Source organism: Fundulus heteroclitus, chromosome 20 (assembly GCF_011125445.2).
Source record: "Fundulus heteroclitus isolate FHET01 chromosome 20, MU-UCD_Fhet_4.1, whole genome shotgun sequence".
Lineage (NCBI taxonomy): Eukaryota > Metazoa > Chordata > Actinopteri > Cyprinodontiformes > Fundulidae > Fundulus > Fundulus heteroclitus.
Genome location: NC_046380.1, coordinates 28,759,608 through 28,781,426, shown reverse-complemented (window position 1 = coordinate 28,781,426; position 21,819 = coordinate 28,759,608). Strand labels below are relative to the sequence as shown.

Genomic DNA, 21,819 nt, shown 5'->3' with positions numbered 1-21,819 from the left:
TACTGAGTGCTGTACATGCTCATACTTTTCATTTGGACAACATTTCTGTTGGCCAAATGAAAAGTCATGTTTTTTTTCATAATGGTCTTAAGTAATATTCTGATTTTCTGAGATACTGAATTTGGGTTTTTCATTAGTTGTCAGTTATAATCATCAAAAGTAAAAGAAGTAAACCACATCAGACTGTGTAATGAATGAATATAATATACAAGTTAAACTTTTTGGATGGAATTACAGAAAAACATCTATGTTTTCATGATATTCTAATTATATGACCAGCACCTGTAGAATGCTCTGCTAAATTATTTATACACTCTTAAAGTTTTTTTTGTTTTTTTTGTTTTTTACATTTTTGTCACTTTACAAACACATTGTAAAACCAACATTTTACTTGGAATTGTTAAATAGCTGGACAAAGGTGCATTTTGTTTTTTAGCAAATGGATTGGGGCAAAAAACATTTGAATTGAGCTCTCTGAGGCACTACTTCAAAGTTTTACTATAATTACAGCTGGCTTATAGTTTGGTGTAAATAATTCTACTGTAGCTCTGGCAGCAATGTTTACTGCTGTCCTGTTGGAATAAGCACCTCCACCCCAGTCTCAAGTCTGTGGCAGCCTCCAGTAGGTTGTCCTCCAGGATGGCCTTGTATTTAGCTCCCATGGTCTGCATATTAACTCTGACCAGCTTTCTAGCAGAAGAAAAGCATCCCCCAAATACTGCTGCCACCAGCGTGTGTTACCATGATGTTTTCAGACTAATTTGGAGAGTTAGTTTACTCCCACACATAGCATGTGACACGCAGACCGACAATTTGTGTTTTCTCTGTTTTTGGTCTCATCTGACCAGAGCCCCTAATTCCACAGGTTTCTTTGTGTCCCCCTCATGGCTCTTGGTCTAGTTTAACTGTGACTTCCTTTATGCCTTTCTTTAAACAATTACTTTCTTCTTATCCTTCTTCCAAAAAGGCCAGAGTGGTTTACACAACTAGTAGTTGTCCTGTTTACAGATTCTCTCACCTGAGCTGTGGCTCTTTGCGGCGTCTCCATTGTTACCATAGGTGTCCTGGCTGTTTTCAGTGCAAAGATATTGTTTTGTGATGTAACCCTAGTAAGAACATCTCTACTACTTTATCCTTAACCTGTCTGCTGTTTCCCTTGGGCTCTGTAAAGCTGTTTGTTCATTAATGCTGCTTTATTTAGGCGTGCCCGATTAATGGGGGCTAAATACATGTGCCGGCCACACTTGTGTTGTAGTTTGTGGTTGTACCGTGACAAAATCTGAAGAAGATGGAATGATATTTGCTATATACGCAGATATCTGAGCATTTAATCTCAAGATCTTTCATGCTATCTATAGATGATGTTTCTTTTTTATTCTCTTGAGATATTTGATGTGGCAGAAGGAACTCTGGGTAATGTAGGTCCTGCTCATAACTTTGAGCCTCCGCACTACGACGGCATCGAATGTTTGGCCGTGCAGGGAGACGTGCTGTTCAGCGGCTCGCGAGACAACGGCATCAAGAAATGGGAGATGGAGCAGCAGGAGCTCACACAGGTTGGTGCTGTTTTATGATTGTTTTAAAACAGCTACACGAGCCTAATGTATCGTTCAATTCAATTCAATTTTATTTATAATGCGCCAATTCATGAAACATATCATCTCAAGGCACTCTCAAGGTATTGTTTCCTGCTGAGTTAACAACGCTGGGTTGAGTTAACAAGAGGAGGAATGTTTTATAATCCCATGGATAAAATGTTCGCACATCAGAATTTCAGGAGTAGTATCTGCAGACTCATTCCACAGAATGAGTCTGCAGAAAGACCAATGCATCAGTCTTGAAAGCAATTAAATCCTGATCTCCTGACCCTCCTTATCTAAATGCCGTACGTATTGCAAATCAAGTGCTAACATGGTATTTTGTTGGAAAACTGTAATAAGATCTTTTTTTATTAGTGATGATGGGTAAGAACTGCTTCACTGCATATGCATAAGCTCTTGATCAGTGAGCAACAGCTTCCCTTTTTTTGTAAGTCTGGGAACATTTGTTCGTCTCCGATTTCTTTCCCATTTTTAATGCTATTTTTTTTTTTATCCACAAACTGAAAAAAAAATATACTATTGCAAATAATTGCTTAATTATTCTGCTTCAGTAATAAAAGTCTCTTCCCCCTCACACAAACTCCTTCAGCCATATAAAAGAAACATAAAGGAGTCAGATTATACTGTAAGTACCTTCAGACTTCTCAGACCTGATCTGCCTGTGGTGACAGCTATGTATATTGCTGTGTCTGAGGTTAAACGAATTATGTGAAACATTGATAAAATCTGTGTCTGTTTCTTTGAAGCTTACTTACTGTTATTATAAGGAGCGTCCCAGTAATCGGCTCCTAGTTTATTACTGCAAACTACAAATATGCTAAAGAGTCTTGCAGAGATCAGCAAGAATAAAAAAAAAAATGAATACAAATTGTGAGGGTTGTGAACTTTTGAAATAAATGCCTTATCCTAACAAGGTAAACCAGTGAAATGGTGTATAGAGTATGAGAGCGTGCTAATGTGAAACTAAGAGTATTCCCTTGTTTGCATGGGGAGTGCGGTTTCAACTATAACTGACTGATCTGACATAAAATGGCTCATTCATTTTATGAACTAACATGCATTTTATGAACTAATTACGAGTATAAATGACTGTAAATTACACCAAAACTAAACATGCATTAATAATTATGGTTATTAGTTTATTAAATTTAATCAATTTTGTAACATGTCTATCCCTTGTGGGGTCGCGAGGGGTGCTGGTTCCTATCTCCAGCTGTCAGTGGGTAAGAGGCGGGGTACACCGTGGACAGCTCGAAAGTCTATCGCAGGGCAACACAGAGACAAACAGGACTAACAACCATTCACACACACAACTCACAACTAAGGAGAATTTAAAGAGCCCAATTAACCTAATAGTCATGTTTTTGGACTGTGGGAGGAAGCCGAAGTACTCGAAGAGAACCCACGCATGCACAGGGAGAATATGCAGACTCCATGCAGAAAGGGCCAGGGCAAGGGTAGGACTTGAACCCAGGACCTTCTTGGGCAACAGCGCTACACACTGCTCCACTGTGCAGCCCCTTTAATAAACCAAATAAAACTTATTTAAGTTTTGAAATGTTCAAATGACAGCTTCTTTTTCTTTTCTAATCTAATGCTAGATTACTTTTGCTATTTAAGGGAAGAGCTGGTTGAACTTTTTTGTAGAAATATATTTATAAAAGTAAATGACTACCTATAAATGGTTATTAGAACATCATAAAAATAAAGAATCTACTGCCAAAGTTTTTTTTGTATAAGTTTAAAGACTGTAAACCTATCATATTGTAGTTGAGCCAGTTCATTGTTTTCCAACATTATTTGCTTAGTGTACTTACTGATGTTAGTGTTGCCACCCTCCCGTACGATTGATACAGAAGCTCTAAAAGTTGTTGTTGTTTTTCTCCAAGAACACATTTGGTTTGTCTGACCAAACGTTTGTCATAATCTTAAACATGTTACAGTATTTCTTTTGTCCCTTTAAAGGCAAGCAAAAAAAGACATATTTGAGCAGCTGTAGCATTTCTGTTGTGTTTTTCAGATTTTCTAAAAACCTTTTATAAATTGTCCCAATGCATCTTAATAGTCCATGTAGTAAAAAAATTAGTAGGTCTACTAAATTCTTTTCTAAATTCTTAATATCTCAGTGCGCCTTATAATCTGGTGTGTCTTATATGTGATTAAACTTGTGCTTTCTGACTGATTTTATGTGGTTACAATTTGTTCAAAAATCTGTTAAAATGTATAAGTACAACTTTAGTAAGCAACGCAGCCGCTCCGCTCAATGGATATGTGGATATGCATTACGGTACACTGTGTCACTACCTGATCGGATCCCTGAGCTATCTACAAGACTGCCTGACTGTAATGTTGAAACTAGAAGTGCGTTCATGTAAAGGACCCCATATACTCGGGCGTAGTTCACTCCGCGGAGGTCTGCGCATACTCAAAGTGGACTCTGCGCATACAGGTACATGCAGAGCTCAATTTGTACGACTGCGTACGCGGTGTCACACTAAAAATTTCTCGGAGGCAAGAAGTTTTTTACGTCAAACTTTTATATTTGACACCGAGCTTGGTACACTGAGCTGCTCCAAACAGGCGGTCGCAAAGACGCGCGGCATCACAGTCCATTTCTGTTCTCACTGACAGGTGTGCGGTGGGAGCCTGCTGGAAAAGAAACGGCTCTAGGTGCTCAGCTAGCTAATCACTCATTTTACCATCCATTCTGCCGCTTCGTCTCACTGGCAAAAAGTATGGGAAATGTAGCAATATGCCACAAGAAATGTCAGCAAGAGTACGCTCGACTATGAAGGGTAAAACGTCTGCGGAGAGTCAGCACGGAGAACACCAAGCTCACAGTATGCACACAGTACGCCCGAGTATGTGAGAGCCTTTAGGCAGTCCAGAGTACATGCTGGCAACAATAAACCTAGTAAGTTAATTCAATATAAAACTTAAATTTATTTTGGCCTTACGTTAGAAACAGGACAATGTAGTCCAACTACTCTGTTCCCCTGACGGAGACGGATAGCTCTCCCTCTCAGGACAGAGAGCTGTGTATGTGAAGGAGTGAAGAGAAGTGTGTGTGTGTGTGTGTGTGTGTGTGTGTGTATATAGGTACTCTTACTGTGAATTTGTAATCAGAGAGACAGCCTGGGAGAAGAAACTGTCTCTCTGGTGACTTCTAACTTCTAAGCAGTTTGTGTCCAGGATATGTGGAGTCTGCACAGGTGTTAGCTGTCCTTTTTCTGACCCTGGATCAGCACACATCCTGGATTATTGCTTACCTTTCTGGGCTTCCATACCTTGGTATGGTCAAAACAAAAACTCTCTTTGGAGCAACGGTTGTTCTTGGAAAGGTTTGAGTCAATAAGTAAAATACAAATACCATCACTTGGTTGCTTTAATAAGAGAAAGAATGTTGAAATGCACAAAAGGAATAGGAATACCTAAACTTTTACTTGATCGCTAAAGAGATGCTTCCTTTGCAGAGACTCGTCAAAATTGCTTTAACTTCTCATTTAAAACTGACTCCGTGATAAAGGCGGAGAGCTGCGCGGCCAGTCGCAACCTGGTGGACGGCTTCCTGCTCCATTCATGTCTTTTTCTACCCGCAGTGCAGGCTCTGTAGAGGTAGCCATCCGGGTGTGTTGTCATGTGTAATGTGACAGGAAAGCGCCGAGTCAACAGCGGGGAGTTTAGAGCCCACTCACGGCTCAGCTTCAGGTACTGGTGGAGGAAGATGTTGAGCGCGTCATTTTGCCTGTGCTGTATTCTCCGCCGTCTCCTGTGTATCCTCTGTTGCCAGCGTATGCTAATAATGTATAACTGTGCAGCTTGTGGGTGGATGTGGTTCACTCATTTGCATGCACATCACTTTCCCAGTTTGTTTTGCATAACTTCTGTTTTTCCCTTTGTTTATTCGAACAGACAAAGCCCAAATCACAGGACGTAATTATTTCTTTCCAGAGCTGGAATTAAATCAACCCGCTCTTTGCTGTGGACTGTAGCATATGACCTTAACCACATTTGTGAAGCAGCCAACACCATCCATTTTAAAGCCTTCACGACTCAGCTGTCTCTGTATAATTATGTAATGGGATCAAATTGTGGCTTTGGGTATAATAATATAACATATTAGAGTGGACTCTGAAACTCTGCCTTCTTCAGGGTTATTACTGGCAGCTGCTATGCCCTGACCACCACCATAAAAAGCTGCCTCAGTTGTTTCTTTCCTAAAGGAATATGTGAAGTAATATGCTTATAATTACTGTGGACTGCCGTCTACTGGACTGCCCCCCCCACCCCCACCTAACATGATGAATGTCCCAATAGAGCCTTCCCAACCAGCTTACACCGTGTATGCAAATTTGCCTGCTAATAAGTGCTTATGTAATTTTGTGCGTTATTTTTCTCTGTTAAGTGTTTAAAAGATTTAACAGATTTTCTCTTTTTGTTGTCAATTCCAACATATAGTTTTAATGTAGTAATTTTTTTCCAAGTCTCCTTGTTGTCTTTGTTCTGCCAAAATGTTTGAAGGAATTTTGCACCATATATGTTTTTTTTTTTTTTTTCACTTGTCGGGTAAAGTAAATACAATTATATTTCTATAGTACTATATATATATATATATATATATATATATATATATATATATATATATATATATATATATATATATATATATATATATATATATATATATATATATATAGCAGTTAAAACACAAAACACTTTAAACAAAGGCCATCTCAATAAAAATGTCTTTAGTTGTTAAGAGTCTACAGGGTCTGCACAGCATGGGACAATGGGAGCGCGTTCTAGGGCCTAGAGGCAACTGCCAGTAAAGCTCAATCTCCACAGGTTTTAAAACAGGTTTGTTGTACCACCAACAACTTTTGACCCAAAGACCTCAGAGTCCTAGACAGAGATAGAGGATCCAAAATGTGGAAGAATGTCTTGAGGGTTCTGTCCATGGAGTGCCTTTAAGGTTAAATTCAAATTTTTGAAATGAACCCTCAAGTGCACAGGACCCTCAACTGTGTCAACCCCTTAAGATAAAGCCTGTATTGAACTTCCACACAAGTTGGAAAATTGGAGAATGCAATTAAACAGATTTTAAAAAAAAAAGGAGAATGCAATTAAACAGATTTAATTGGTGTACAGCAAGAAGTGTGATGTTACAACCACAAATTTCAGCATATTTTACTGGGTATTTGTGTGATAAGCCAACACAAAGTAGAGAGTAAGTGGAAGAAAAAAATATTTGTGATTTTCTTTTTCTTTTCTCTTACAAATAACAATCTGCAAAAATGGCAAGGTATTTGTATTCAGTCCCCAAGAGTGACTACTTAGTTGAAAAACCTTTTGCTTCAATTACAACTACAAATCCCGTAAGGGAAGAGTGATACAGGCTGAAGAGTGATACAACCTTCTCAGGTCATTGCCGAGGTCCTTCTTGGCATTGTGTGTACACACTCCTGAATCTTCTTAAAGTAACCAGTTTATACAATTTGGTTTTTAATGCAATTTATTATTTGTGTAAAATGATTAATGATATCTATGGCCTAAATAAAACACTGTTGTTCGTGTGTTTGCATTATAGGCTAATACAAAAACTAAACAATACTGGTATTGAAAACTAATGTAAAGCCTAATCGTTTTTGGAGTTTAGTTCTATTTCTATTTATTCAATAGATCTGGCTTTTATCTGAGTGGCAAACATCAAAAGCTGTTTTTCTGTGCTCAGTAAACCCTGCCTCATCACCACTGACCTAAACACTATCTGCATGATGGTTTTTGACTGACCATTTTACGAGTCAAGTTGTTTTTAAATCCACTCCATTTCCAATTCAAGACAGACTGATAGCGACTTTAGATGGTGAGGTGCAGAGCAAAGTATAAAGTTGCTGTCATACTCTTTTCTTGTGTATGTTGGAGTAGATAAAAAAAACAGTTGTAAATGAGAAGAATTAAAGGACATTTTATGAAACATCAAGTTCTGTCACTATTTTAAAGTATATTGGTTGCCTGTGGTGCACCTTGTTTTGTATAGTGTGTATATATTGGGATTAATGGGATGAAATGTAGAGTGTACTATTGCTTAAGGATGGACTTGGATTTTTTTCCCCCAAAGTTGTGTGGTCTGAGTGGTCAGCTAATTATTAGTTGAATTAATTGGAATTACTTGACAGCCACTGTGAGTCAATCTTCATCAGTGCAGATGGAACATCTGCGTAGCACAGCATGAGAATAACTTCACTGGTGGGTCATTTTGCTGCTAATTTTCTACTTGGCATATAGTTGGTGAATATGTGTGGTATCAATGGCCAGGCTAAGCTTCAACGTTGCGACATTTATGCTTGGCATAAAAATGTTGTGTGTAATCTTTCTTGATGTCACTCATGATCTAGTTTAGAAATAGACTTAAAAATGTAGGCTTCTCTCGATACCTTTAAAGCAGTTGGTTACTTATATTTTCCATCCATCTTTGTAGAAGATGAAGGTTTCAACCTTGAGTGGGACGATATTTCAGATGCGGTGTGTCAAGCATGTTGACGACTTGAGGCTGCCATATGTGCTCTAGCCACAGTGTCGTCCACAATGATTGGCAGCCCTATTAAAAAAATAGCAGGTGAGGAGGGTGTTGCGTTAAGATTATCTAAATGTTTTTTGTTTACTTTATTTTAAAATAATACAAGACATTTCTTTATATTTATAGGCATATAGTGTGTTCGAACTAAAGAGGGAAATGAACTATATCTGTTGCACAAGTCTCAACCAGAACAGATTCAAAAAAATCTTTGAGGTATATTTGTGTGAAAAGCAAATATGAAAATACCTGAAATCGGTAGTGACGGATGTCAGACATGAAAGGGGATTCATTTATAAAAACTGTCTTCCTCAGTATGTGTTCCTCTGCTCCAAGCTACCTTAATGCGCAGCCCTGGTGGCTCAGATGACTGCAATTATAGAAACACATTAAAACCCAAACGGCAGGAGTCATAAAAGTTTAATAAAGCCCTGCATAAAATTTAAATTGCTCTCCCTGTGTTTGCTCTGTGTTTTAGGAAGTAACGGATGAAGTGATTGAACTACTTATGTTTGACATATTACCTCTGCAATGATTGATCGAAGCCTTTGGGTTCTCTGTTCCCAAAGCAGCTCTCTAAAAATCTGTTAAAAAACACAATATCCAATCAGAGACTGTTTGATATTTATGTGGCACTCTTTGTTTTTCTCGAAAGATAAACAGGGCTTAGGGAACCTTCTGAAAATAGAATAGCCGAAGAGTTCATTTGAGACCAAAGATTTAACCTAAATGAACCCTCACAGACTGTTTTGCCGAGTAAAACAAAAATGGTTTTGGCTCATCCTGAAAATAAGTAAGAATCCTGAGCCACATGGGTTCTTGCTTTTATCGTCTCGATCTTACAGAACAGACCTTCATGTTGATGCGAACAGATCACTCCTGGCTTATGAATTCTGTTTGAAGCCATTGTAAAACTCACAGCGAATAGACACACAGTCTAAGAATAGCTGTGGCACAGTCTAAAAACAGTCTCCAAAAACTTGTACTTTTATGTTGCCTAGCAACGACGAAGTGAACTTTTAATTCAAGATATATGTTGTTGTTCTTGGGAAAATTCATTATAAATCAAACACTGAACATGTACGTCTATCTGTTGCTATTTAAAGAACCCAAATGTCACCCATTAGCAGCTGGATTATGTTTTTATGGATGAAAGTGAATGTCAGATCTTTTATTCAGCTCTTAACGCAGGTCTGCTCTGACTTTACAGCAAATCCCGAATGCCCACAAGGACTGGGTCTGCGCTCTGGCCTATGTACCCGGCCGGCCCATGCTGCTGAGCGGCTGCCGGGCTGGCATGCTCAAGGTGTGGAATGTAGACAACTTCACGCCCATAGGAGAGATCAGAGGTCACGACAGCCCCATTAATGCCATATGCACCAACTCCAGACAGATCTTTACAGCATCCAGGTATGTTTAAGGAACAATGCATACAAGTTTTTCATCATATATAAATGGAAAGCATGCTCCACTACACCTCTGTGCAGTTTCTTGCAAATGTATTCACACCCATTGAACTTTGTCACATATCGTCATGCTGCTACCGCAGACTTCAACCTTTCTTTACAAATTAAACTCTATTTTATCGGGGCTTTATGTTGCAGACTAACACAAAGTTGTGCATAATGGGGAAGTGGAAGAAAAACCAGTCGAGTACTGAAATATTGAAAACCATCCAAGATTTTGCTCGTTCTTCTTGATTATTTCTCGCCACTTTTTCATAAGATGCATGGGATGCATGAGTATTGCTAAAATGTGAATGCAGCTCCTACAGAGTTTCCATGGGCCTCTTGGTTGTTTCTCTGATTAATTCTTTCCTGTTGGTTTAGTTAGACAGTAAATTGTAGTTGTTCCGTACTAAACGTTGGATTGAACAGTGCTTCTTAGATTGAGATATTGTTTCAGACCCTAAATGTGCTCTATCTTCTCCTCATCTGACCTGCCTGGTATGTTTCTTGTTCTTCAGAACCATGTTTGTTTACTAATGTTCTATGACTAATCTCAGTGACCTTTAGCTGTATTTATACTGAGAATAAGCACACACAGAATGACCTTTCACTAATTAGGTGACTGATGAAGGCAGTGGGTTGGATTTTTTAGGTGTATCAGAGTAAAGGGGGATTAAGACAAATCAACAATGTACTTTTAAGATTTTGTTTTAGAAGTTTGCAAATCATGCACCCTTTCCCATGTATCACATGAAATACCAGTAACTTACATTGAAGTGTGTTGCCGTAGCATCACACAATGTAAACTAGCAAATATAAACTGTGATTACTTTTGCAATTCACTGCATGTTAGAAATGCCCCACAACCAGCATCTTCTTGTCTCCAGTTTGATCACACATGTAAAATGATTTGTAGGTCGTCAGTTATCGCAGTTTTCTGAAAATGATTTAATGAGGGGTTTGGAATTAAAAATGCCAAATGACATGAAGGTCAAAATGTATTCAATATAAAATGTTAAGATCAGAGGTAAAAAGATTGCCCTTTACGCAAAAGGTAATCTTCCTGTGGAACGTTGAATCATTTTGAGAGTTAATAAGCTGTTGCTTGTCAGCCCAGAGTTGCTGAGAGGGGTTTGAACTACTGCTTCTATTTTATGACTGCATGAAAAAAAGATGCTGCTGGTTTAAATGTCTGAGTCTTCTCCTAGCTGTCTCCTTTCATTGCATCTTTAATCTTATTAATCACCTCTTGCTGTTTTCTTGCACTATTACCATCATCTCTATGAGCAACTGTTTCCTGTTGTGGACCTCCAATCTTTGGTTTCCTCCTCTCACTTCCACCTTCCTCTTCCTCCTCTCACCCCTCCTCCTCCTCCTCCTCCTGTGGACCCCAGTGACTGCAGGGTGAAGTTGTGGAACTATGTGCCAGGCTTGACCCCATGTCTTCCTCGCCGGGTCCTAGCCATCAAGGGCCGAGCCACCAGCCTCCCATGATTGCCTGTCCTCTGAACACCGACCCTCCTTTCCTCTGGTATTCTCTTAACCGGTCATTCTTGTCTTCCTCTTGTTTGTGTTTCCCCAGCTTTGAATTTTCTTTGCCTTTGTACCTAAAATCTGCCTTTTGATTCTTTGTTCTTCTGTTTCTGTTTCCTTTTTCTTTTTCTTTTGATCCACTTCTCCTCTTATTTGATTTGCTAATGTACCTTTAAAAATTCTTCTGTTTGGCTTTAAGGATATATATATTTTTTGGGTTATCTTCTGTAGATCACTGCCCCGTCATAGATGAGGGTGAATAACAGTCTTGATCCACTGTATGTCAATGATTTTTAGAAATCAACAACTTATAGTTTTCTAGGGGAGGTTTTTGATGGATTGGGCAGTAATCAGACTTCGAGATATTTGTCTTTCACCAAAGAATGAGATATAAAAATGCTCATATTCATACTACTGATGGGTTGGCTCACACTGAAAAATGTGAGTCTAGAAAATAAAGTTTACAGTCTAAGATGCAAAACAAATCGGCAGTAAATGATACATGTGCAAAACGCACTAGTATTACATTTTAGCAGAGGTGTCAAAAGTGCGGCCCGGGGACCATTTGTGGCTCTTGGAATAATCCTGTGTGGCCCCCGACTGCAGGTCCAGAATGGTAGAAATTCAGACCTGATGCAGATGGCCACTCTTTGACAATGTTTAGGGTGAGAATTTTAATGACTAAAGTAAAAAAAAGTTATCCTAACATTGAATTTTTCAGTTATTGCAGAGCTGGTTAGAAGAAAATAATTCACAATGAATAAAATTTTTATTTTTATTTTATTGTTTCTTTTAGTATGTATTTACGTGTATAGTTGTTAATATGGACCTATTTGTGTGTTTAATAAAGTTACGATGATGATAATGGAAGAAAACCCAAAAACGAATGGCCCCTCAGACCTTTCAAATTGCCGACTTTGGCTCACAATCCAACACTGCATATTAGATTATATTTGTATTTAAATACAATAAATAATCTATTACAAAACCAGTAAAACTTAGAAATAAAAGCAAATAAACAAATAAACACAATTGGAAAGAACAAATCAGAATTATTTATTACTATTATTATTATTAATTGCTACTAATAATTTAAATTATAGAAACTCACTATGGTGTCATCTTGCCACTGTTTGAAATTATGAGTTTTTTATTATTGTTACGAACATTATTACTGTTAATAAAATGGTTTGTTACAGACTTGTGCATCTCACCGCATTCACACCACAGGCAAGCAGATGGGGGACTGTGCGCTCAACAACCGAACCAACCTGCCTAAAATGAATATTGTTTGGTATAACGTGAAGGGAGAGGCACTTGTTGTGTTGCAAACAGCGTTCAAACGTCTCTAAAACAGCTAATGACACTCTTGAGTGCCCTCAGTTTAACGCATTCCTCCACTGGTTACCTGACTTGTGAGCAGAGGGTGGATTTGCATGTGACGAAGTGCTTAAAGAAAATTAAACCACACTTGATGTTGTTTGACTTTTCAGTGCAGTTATGACCGAGCGTAACTTTTCAGTAAAGACTTACCAACGTTGTGGAGAACGTTTTTTAATGACGTCTGCGTCGTGCGTGTGCATTAGTGAAACGCACTTTGAAGTACGTGTCTTTCTGGTGTGTCTGATGCACCACGGGTTGTTTTGAAAGGCAGGACTGCCTGATTGATGTTCCGTTATTTCCCTCCGTTGGTTGCGCTCTGCTTGTTTTCGTTCCTTCGCTCATCATCCCCCCCCCTCTCTCTCTCTTCCTCTCCAGCGACAAGACGGTGAAGATCTGGCTGTCAAAGGTGTGGAGGAAGAGGTGAGAAGCAAAGTGACTGTGGATCTCCTCTGTCAGCCATCTTGCTGCAACGGCAGCCGCTTCCAGCGAAATGATGCGACTCCGCAGTCACTGTTTCCAAGGCATCCGAGGCGTGGATCATGCGGAATAACGGTGGATCGGGAAGTCAAAAACATATGCCTTTCAGATTTTTTTTTTTTTTTTTTTTTTTTTTTAAACCGCCAACTTTCAAAGTGCCATTCTGCTGTGTTGCTACTTGGAGATAAATGTTGTCAGCTTGGTGAAGCATCCGCCAAGCAAAACAATTTCTCACCTGACATGAAAACAACCACCTGCAGCCTGGTACTAAATGAAAGTGTCCTTCTGTTCTTTCACCAAGGTTTCAGGCAGTGAGAGATGAACCTGCTCATGTAGCTGTGGGACTGAGCGTTGCGGCATTACGAACTGTCTCTCAAACACTGCGTTGTGTTTAGATGCTGAGCACATGGGAGGATCATGTTAAATGGTCATGGCAGTGGATTGGTGGACTATTATCATTCTTGACTCACATCACTGGAGAACTACAGAGACTAGCACTTCTTGGTGTCCATTTTTTTTTTTTGCCAGGGAGATGACGGAAGGTATATCCTATTTGTGTTTTCGTTATTATAATTTCTAATTTATTGTTTTTCCTACCTCACAAGTTTTGAACTCTGGCTTGAGGTGGGAACGGACATTTTTTTTACGGGTCTTTGTGAGCAAAAACTTGGTGCTTTATGCTTTCAAGTCTTCATTTAATCTTCATCTCTGTACGGATGTATCCTGCGTGGCCCCCTGGCAATTACACTGTCTGGTTGCAGAAAAGATAAGGATGTAGTGCTGGTCCAGGAGGACCTGACTGAATCTCATTATCTGTTCTATAAAGTGCTAACTGCAGCCAAAGTGAGGAAAAAGCTGTGCGGTTTTCTGACGACGTGAACACTCCCCTCGCAGAAATGTGCGGCAGGTATTACGCCGTAACCAAAGGGTCTGGCCGTAATGCTGTCAGTCTGCAGCACAGGGCCCGTTTTTGCCATTTATCATTCAAGCACCCACTCCCAGGATCCCCTACGCCTGTTTCCATTTGATGTTACATCTCACACTGACCAGGCTTACTTTGGAGTCCACCTTGTTTCCAGCTTCTAAACTTCTCTCGGAAGCCAATTTAATTAGAGTTCAGCTCTTCCAGCTGCTCTTCAGGCAAGATCTTCTTGTGTGAAAGTAGGTCATCACTGAGAGGGATTCTTTTCTTTCTCTCTCTTTTTTTTTTTTTAATCCCAGTTTTCTTCCACCCACCATTTAGCTGCTACACTTTCAAGCAGGAATCAACTTCCTGCGCCTGTGCACTGATGTACAAATCTGTTTATGCGGCAGATTAGACGTGTGGGCAAACGCGCGTATATGCACATGCCACGAATAAATAAACAGCCTGAACGGATGTTTCGGCTATCCATCTTGTTTGATGGGTCTTGGCATCTTTCACTGTGTTGATTTAGAGTCTCAATAATAACACGTACACTCTTATGGCTGCAGCATGCCCTGAAAGTCACTTCCATTACCTTTCAGTTGTCTGACACCTCCTAATACCGAAAATGGCTTCGCATAATTCCATTAGCTCCTACCTTTTTGCTTAACGCTCCAGAAATGCTGGGCCAAATTTTACGTTTCCTGCTGCTCAGATGTCTTACTGCTTGATTAAAAACCCAGTTTGTAGCTGCTAGTTGTGTTCGGCTCAGCAATATCTCTCTGAAAGAAATAATGTTTTGCTGATTTGGTGTGTTGCCCTCGCGCAAGGCCCAGAGTCGAACCATATGTAGTGAAATTATTAGGGATGCCTGGATCATAGAACGCCGTTCAGAGGAGATGAAAGTAGAAAAAAAAAAAAACTCCCTTAAACAAGCTTCCTGTTAAATGTCCTGCTGCTGTTTCATGTGTCCCAACATGAATCTGAAGCTGCTTAAACTCGCCAAACGCAACCTTATGAAATTGTAGTGTTCTGTTTGGGGGGTAGCCATGATTATTGTGATAAAGCATTGTCTTGAATAATATTTTGCTATGATTAGAAACTCAGGTATGTGTTGATGATTTCAGTCAAACTTTAGTCATTATGTGACCCTGCGAACTAGCTTTTTCTACCGACCAAATGCCTTGTTTGTGAGAATATTATTGTTTTGAACAGAAATGGTACTCAGTGTTTCATACCCTTTTGAAAAGCACTCCTTTTCCATGTTTCACCCTTTCCGTTTGATTCCCTTTACTTCTTATCTAAGTACTGTGCCAGTTTTACATGGCACCTTCCCTAACTGGCCAAAACTGAAAGCCTTGAAGAAGTTGTGCACTGATTTTTTTGTTTTTGTTTTTACAATAACAACATCTATAAAATGTGTATAGTATGTAATATATGTAAAGTAGCTGTCCTGTAAAGCTGGAATGACTGGTACATAATGTGGTTATCAGCAGGGTAATGAACTTTCACAACTGAAAAGGGTTTGTAAACTTTGACAATGAGTCTGTTGGGCCCTTCATTATACTTTTCTGTGCCAATTAGCCTAGCTGACCCTGTTCAACATCACACCAGGTTCAAAGTGGTAGGAAAATAATAAAAAAAAACAAGTTTCATCTCTTTCTTTTTCTAACTCTTCCAGACCCCTGCTTGCTTTTAGACTATCTAGTCCCGTAGGTTTAGGTACCCTGCTGTCCATCGCTTGTACATTTGCTGAAGGATATGTAATGTCAGTAATGCTGATTAGTTGATTTAACAACTTCATACATCCCTGTTCAGGGTGGTGGGCAAATTATTTGTCTTTACGTTACCAATCTAAGTGACTATTTGCTACCACTGTCTCATTTAGCTGTGGTGATTTTTCCTGGATTCTGAACAACATGCTAGCTCTGAGTTACTCTGACCATGCAAAGGGACTACATGGTGCATCTCGAAGGAAATGTTTAAAATGTTATCAGTAAAATTTTGATTATTATAACAGCCCCTTTATAATCCTTTCACTACCGTGTGGGTTATTTCCTTTTACACTTTTTGCCTCCACTCAACTTTCCACTGATATACCTATTTAAAGAACTCTTTGAACAGTCATTATAATTCAAAATGACGTTTGTAACCACAGTGGATAAAAACCCAAATTAAGTTTCTCAGACAAGATAATATTCTAATTTTAAAGCCATTTAAAAAAAATGTCAACGTTATAGTCATCATGCGAACGACTGCTTTGTTGACTGTTGTTCAGCAGACAATCGTTGACACCTTTAGGAAGAAGGGTGAGCCTTAAAAGATTATTGTTAAAATAACTGGCTGTTGAGAGTTGTAGCATTAATGGAAAGTTAAGTTGAAGGAAAAACTGTAGCGGAAAAAGGTCTGAAAGGAACAGAAATAACCGCAGCTTTGAAGTTAATATGGACCAAAGTCCATAACCATTCACATTTCCATATAGAAACACTTTAAGAATTTTGTAATGTAAATTTAAAACGTAAAAATCAATTACATTTTTTAGGATATTCTAAGTGTTCGAGGTGCACCTGTATTATCTTTTTCTGTTGGCTCCAAAAGCTCTGAAACCTGTACTTAAACCTATTTGATACCACTTTATTACCTGGTATGTAAATACTTTGTGCCCTACCATTTTTCTAAACAGCAATGACTGTTGGCTTAACAGACTTTCAGATCAGATGGTCCCAGATTGCTCTCTGCAAATTGGGATTTGCATGCACTTTGCAGAAAGGTTTGTTTTACAAACACTCTGCATTCTTCTTTCTAGATGTAGATTGAGCCTTGTTTCTTTTTATCTTACCTTACTAAAGGATGCAGACATTGTAGTAACCCCCCCCCCCCCCCCACACACACACACACACATACACATCTTTTTAAATCTACTGTAGGTTTAGGAATCGGTGATAATATTCTCTCTGCTAAGAAATGTTACATAAACATTCAGGAAAAAGGTGCCCTGCCTTTGAATTCCCTTTCTAATACCATCTTAAAATAAAAATAAAAAGGCACAGCACAAAACTTTATAGATCCTCAGGAGACTTTATCTTCATGTTCCTGTTTACCTGTTGATATTCTAGGATTTTCTCAAAAATACTGACCACAAAACCACAAAATATACATAAACTAAATGATTACGTAATAATAACTCAAGCAGCTAAAACTGTGTGATTGCATGTGAAACTGCCTACTACACAATAAGGAATATGTGTAAAGTGTTACAAAGTGTAACATTCTGATTCTGGCAATACAATAACACAAAATCTCAAAAATGCAGAACAGATCCTCATGTACAATTGAATTGGGGAAAAAATATCTTCAGTATACATCGGAACAGTCTACCTCACTAGCTGTATACCGCAATGCAAAGTGCTGGAAAGGCCGGTCAAGAAAAGCCTGGGAATGACTTCCTCCATTTAATTTAGGTAACTGTCAGGTAAATTTCTATCCTTGGAAGATCATGCAAATGTATCTAAATCATTCATATAAAACAAAAAAACTAAAAAGAAAACATAAAGTGATGCTTGCTGGAACCTAGCACTGGTTAAGTCTGCCAGCGCATACTGCAATAAGTGTTGATTTATAAAGTGAGGCAGACGCAGTAGGCTTTTTCTTTTAACACAGCATGCGTCCATGCTTTGAGCACACTCATCTTCTAATAGCACTGATAGATCTATGTGTAAAGGTTTGGACAAATACAGACATTTTCCAAACAGAAAATTTTGAAATGGAACATTTCACTTATTTTGAAGTAGGGCTGCGTTGAAATGCTTTTTGCAGTTTGGAGAACAAGTAAGAAGTCCTCAAGGGGGAATTAGCTAACAGCCGCTCAGACATTACATTTCTATTGTCCAAAACATTAACAACCAGTATTCCTAACTGGTCGATTTTAAATATTTATTTATACACTTTTGGGTAAGAATCTTGTTAACATTTTCTGAACAAGCGATGTTGATACTGTTAAATTATCCCACCTCTAATCAAGTCTTGTAAGTCTAGAATTTGGGCTCGAAGAAGACATTTGAACAGCTTGTTAGTTTCGTATTCGGACAAAGCTGGGAAACCCTGAGTTAAGTTAGTTAACTATGGGGCTGTTTTTTTTTTCAGGGTGCACATTACTGACAAAAAATCCAACAGCTAACTCCTGTCATAGACAACCTCGTGGCCCAGGTGTGTTGCAACGGCGTGTTGTATAGCTGATTGATACAACCGGCAGCATCAACCAATGTAAATCCACCTAGCAATGTGGAAGTTGTTCATCTGAGAGCAACAGCTAACTTAACAATGGTCTTTTGTCACACAATGTAATGCAATGTAGGCTGTTAATCTCTTCTAATATACCACTGTATCCCAGGTAAACAAACACTTTCAACTTTAGTTGTGGGAAATAGCTAAAACCTGCTAAATCAGGGGAAAATTTGTTACAACAAGCTCATAATGATGCCATCTTTCTACAACCGGTAAGGGAGCTATTACTGTTGACCTTAAAGAGCTTTACTTTAAAAAATGTCAAACTAACCCTTGAAGCAAAGCAAAACTGCAAAAAAATAATAATACAGTTTACCTTATTTAGCATCAGTTGGAACTACCTGAAGGTCCTATGCTTGAGTGCTGCTTATATTGCTGAAAGTAGCTCCTCAGCTTGAATCTCACATGAAAACTTCTATCTGATTTTCCAAGCTAAGATTACTTTTACTTTTGTCTACTTCAGGTGATATACTGAATACTCAACTACCCCCAACAAATTGGCTTAATACAAACCAACTATTCCTTTGATCTTCCACATTGCATAAGATTAAACTATTTCTGCGTAAAATAGGCAAATGGGTGACTTGTGTGTTTCTGCCAATTAGAAAATAAACACAATAGAGCGGCTGTTTGATGTGGTTTTTATTTATTTAGGATATACAGACATAAAAAAACAATATGAGAAGCCAGTGTTCATATTTAGCTAAGAAACCCTAAACTTCGCAAAGTTCTCTGCATTAGCCCCTTGCCTCAGCCAAATGTTCTGACTGCTTTGCAAAAACAGAGAGTCTATTAAGGACGTAGACAATCATCCACAAAAAAATTGATGAACCTGTTAGAACCTGTTCTGTGAGGATTGTAGATTGTCCATCGGTTCTGTTTTAAGCCAGTCAGTGCATCTGCTTGCTTTATCATCCTGGCAGAAAAAGGGCTGCGACTTTGCCTCGGGCCGCTGAGGGGATGGAATGGCATTTACACACTATCATGTGGGCTCTTGATCGAGAGAGCACTTGGCTACTCTGTCACACTTCAACACACATCTTCTCTTGCAGCTGCTTCAGTAGATTTCATCCAGGTTTGTGTTTCTCTCCAACACAATATCTGACGATGTCTGTGAAATATGTACACTTAGAATAGAAATGTAGGGGCAGACGTCAGGTGTGCCTTCTGTTGCACAGACTTGTCCCCCCCAGGTGTAAATGTATGTACAGTTTTTATATATATGACAATATGCCTGTAACGAAGCCATGTAAAATGATTTGTCTGTAAATAATGTCAATAAATATTTAATGAAGGATCCAATAAATAAATGAGTTGAAACCAACTACTGTTTTTTTTTTTAGAGATTTGTATTTTTTATCTTTTGCTTTGGAGGGTGGGGGGGGGGTGGATGTGCTCTGAAAAGTCCCAGGTACCCAGTTCAATCCCCGCAGACTGGTACCATGGATCCCTGAGCAAGACTCTTAGCCCCAGATGGCTCCCTGAGTACTATGAAGCTCCCCACTACTCCCTGAGGGATGGATAATTGCAGAAGACAATTTATGATGGGTTGTACTATTGCAATGACAAATGAACATTTCTTCTTTTTTCTTCTTTTTAAAGCAAAAGAGCTTGTGAAAATACAGGAAATTGATTTGCCAACATTGCCAGAAAGACCTCTCAGCGAGAAAGAAGCCTCTTTTTCCAGAAGCAAAGTAAAACATGCCAGACTGCAGTCTGTGAACAGCCTTCATTTTTGCAGAACTATCCTGTGAATTAAAGTTTAACCTTAATTTTTGTTCACAGGATAGGTGAGAATTGCTATCTTTACATTTTGGAAACAATGGGAAAGTCTGACAGCACCTTTGCAACCGTGAAGGGTTGGCATTATGCTGTGTGGATTTTTATTTTTTTTACATTTTGTATCTTTTTTTTTTATTTTGCTGAAAGGGAGACTGATGCACTTCACAAAATAGAACCAGAGAAAATAACATCTCAAGTAAACCAAGAAGTTGGAGCCTGGGCGGGCAATGACCCCCAAGGAAGCCACCATATTCTATATTTTACTGTATAGAAATGTTTTTGACATGCCATTGCCCCCTTTGGGCTGGAGGTCAGTCTCTGTCTCAGTTGGAGTTTAGGTATCTTGGTGCCTTGTTCACGGGTGATGGTAGGATGGAACAGGAGACGGACAGACGAACTGGGGCTTTGTCTATAGTAATGCTGGAACTGCTCCGGTCTGTTGTGGTGAAGAAAGAGCTGAGCCAAGACACAAAGTGCTTGATTTACGTTCCGACCCTCACCTATGGTCATGAGGAATGGATCATGACTGAAAGAATGAGATCCCATGTATTATTTTCAACCAAAATTAGTTTCCTCCAGAGGGTGGCCGGGCTCAGCCTTAGACATAAAGTAAAGAACTCTGGTAGAAGGAGAAGCTCAAAGTAGAGCTGCTGCTTTTCCATATCGAAAGGAGCTAGTTGAGGTGGTTTGGGGGCTTCCGGGCACATCCCACTGAAAGGGGTCCCCGGGGAAGACCCAGAACTGTCTGGCGGCACTATATATCCCGTCTGGCCTGGGAGCCCCTTGGGGTCCAGCAGAATGAACTGCAGGATGTCATGGGAGAGGGATCCGCGACCCGATCTCGGATAAGCGGAAGATGATGGATGGATGCTTTTGGAAACATTTGAAGAAATGTAAAAGGTTACTATTACATTTATTACAATTTTGAATTGTACTCTGTTTTTTTCATAAGCTTTTTAAAGCTACATTTTTCTTCCAATAGTTGACAATGAAAAATGCTTTAAATCTAAACCGTGAATAAAATGTGGAATGGCATTTTTATGATCATCAGAAATTCATTGATGATAACCTGACTAAAGGTCCCTTTTTTAAGCAATTACCTAACTGAGCCTTTGACAATATAAAAACCCCTTGCAAATGAAATGATCTTTACCTTGTTTATCACCCGGGATAAGCAGACAAACCCATGGTAAAACATGTCATGTACACGCAAGAGGTATTTTTTATCCTGATGCATTTCTTTCTACTTCAGGGGCAGAAATACAGACTCAAATGTCATAAATCTTCATTTCCTTTGGAAACTCTGATCATTAACTTGTGTCAGGCTGCGCCTGTCTCAGCCACGATGGGAGATGCAAGCACTGTGATGTACGATGGCCATTAACGTCTCAAAGGAGGCAAAACCCATCTGAAGATGCCTGTGACAAACAAACAGCCGTGCACAAAGCCAGTCACATCCGCGCTGTATGCGCTCCATCTGTTTTCTCCCAAAATCAAACTTTTGAAAATTCACTTGAATGCGTCTGTATCCGTCATCACAGAAGCTTCCACTAACGCTCTTAGCAGACTGATCCATTAGTTTTTGTCAGACCACATCATTCACCTTGTAACTTATTTAAACATAACATGTCAATAATTTTTCCTCCTAAATTTTTATTTTTATTATTTTTTTGGATATTGGTTTCAGTAGGTCGGTACTTGTCATACAGAAACTGGGCCACTACACAGAATTTATGATTGCAATTTTGACCATTTAATGTGTTGATTTAAAAAAAAGATTTCTATTTTCTGTTGATTTGGTCTCAATAATATAATATAGGACCCCTTTTTGTC

The 21,819-nt window shown here is 39.0% G+C and overlaps 1 protein-coding gene across 5 annotated transcripts in view; it reads left to right on the top strand.

Moving 5' to 3' along the window:
- The window catches only part of kif21b (kinesin family member 21B), a 95,142-nt gene extending 75,618 nt beyond the window's left edge, over window positions 1-19,524 (top strand). For 3 of the 5 annotated variants that reach the window (XM_012870520.3, XM_012870521.3, XM_021320476.2), the window contains 4 exons: window positions 1,386-1,556; window positions 9,386-9,585; window positions 11,018-11,154; window positions 12,915-19,524. In XM_012870520.3, coding sequence (XP_012725974.2) covers window positions 1,386-1,556; window positions 9,386-9,585; window positions 11,018-11,117 — 471 coding nt within the window. In that variant the 3' untranslated portion in view covers window positions 11,118-11,154; window positions 12,915-19,524. The remainder of the gene's footprint in view (window positions 1-1,385; window positions 1,557-9,385; window positions 9,586-11,017; window positions 11,155-12,914) is intronic. The other 2 variants (XM_036124666.1, XM_036124665.1) reach the window with 1 other exon arrangement.
- The last annotated feature ends 2,295 nt before the right edge of the window (window positions 19,525-21,819 follow it).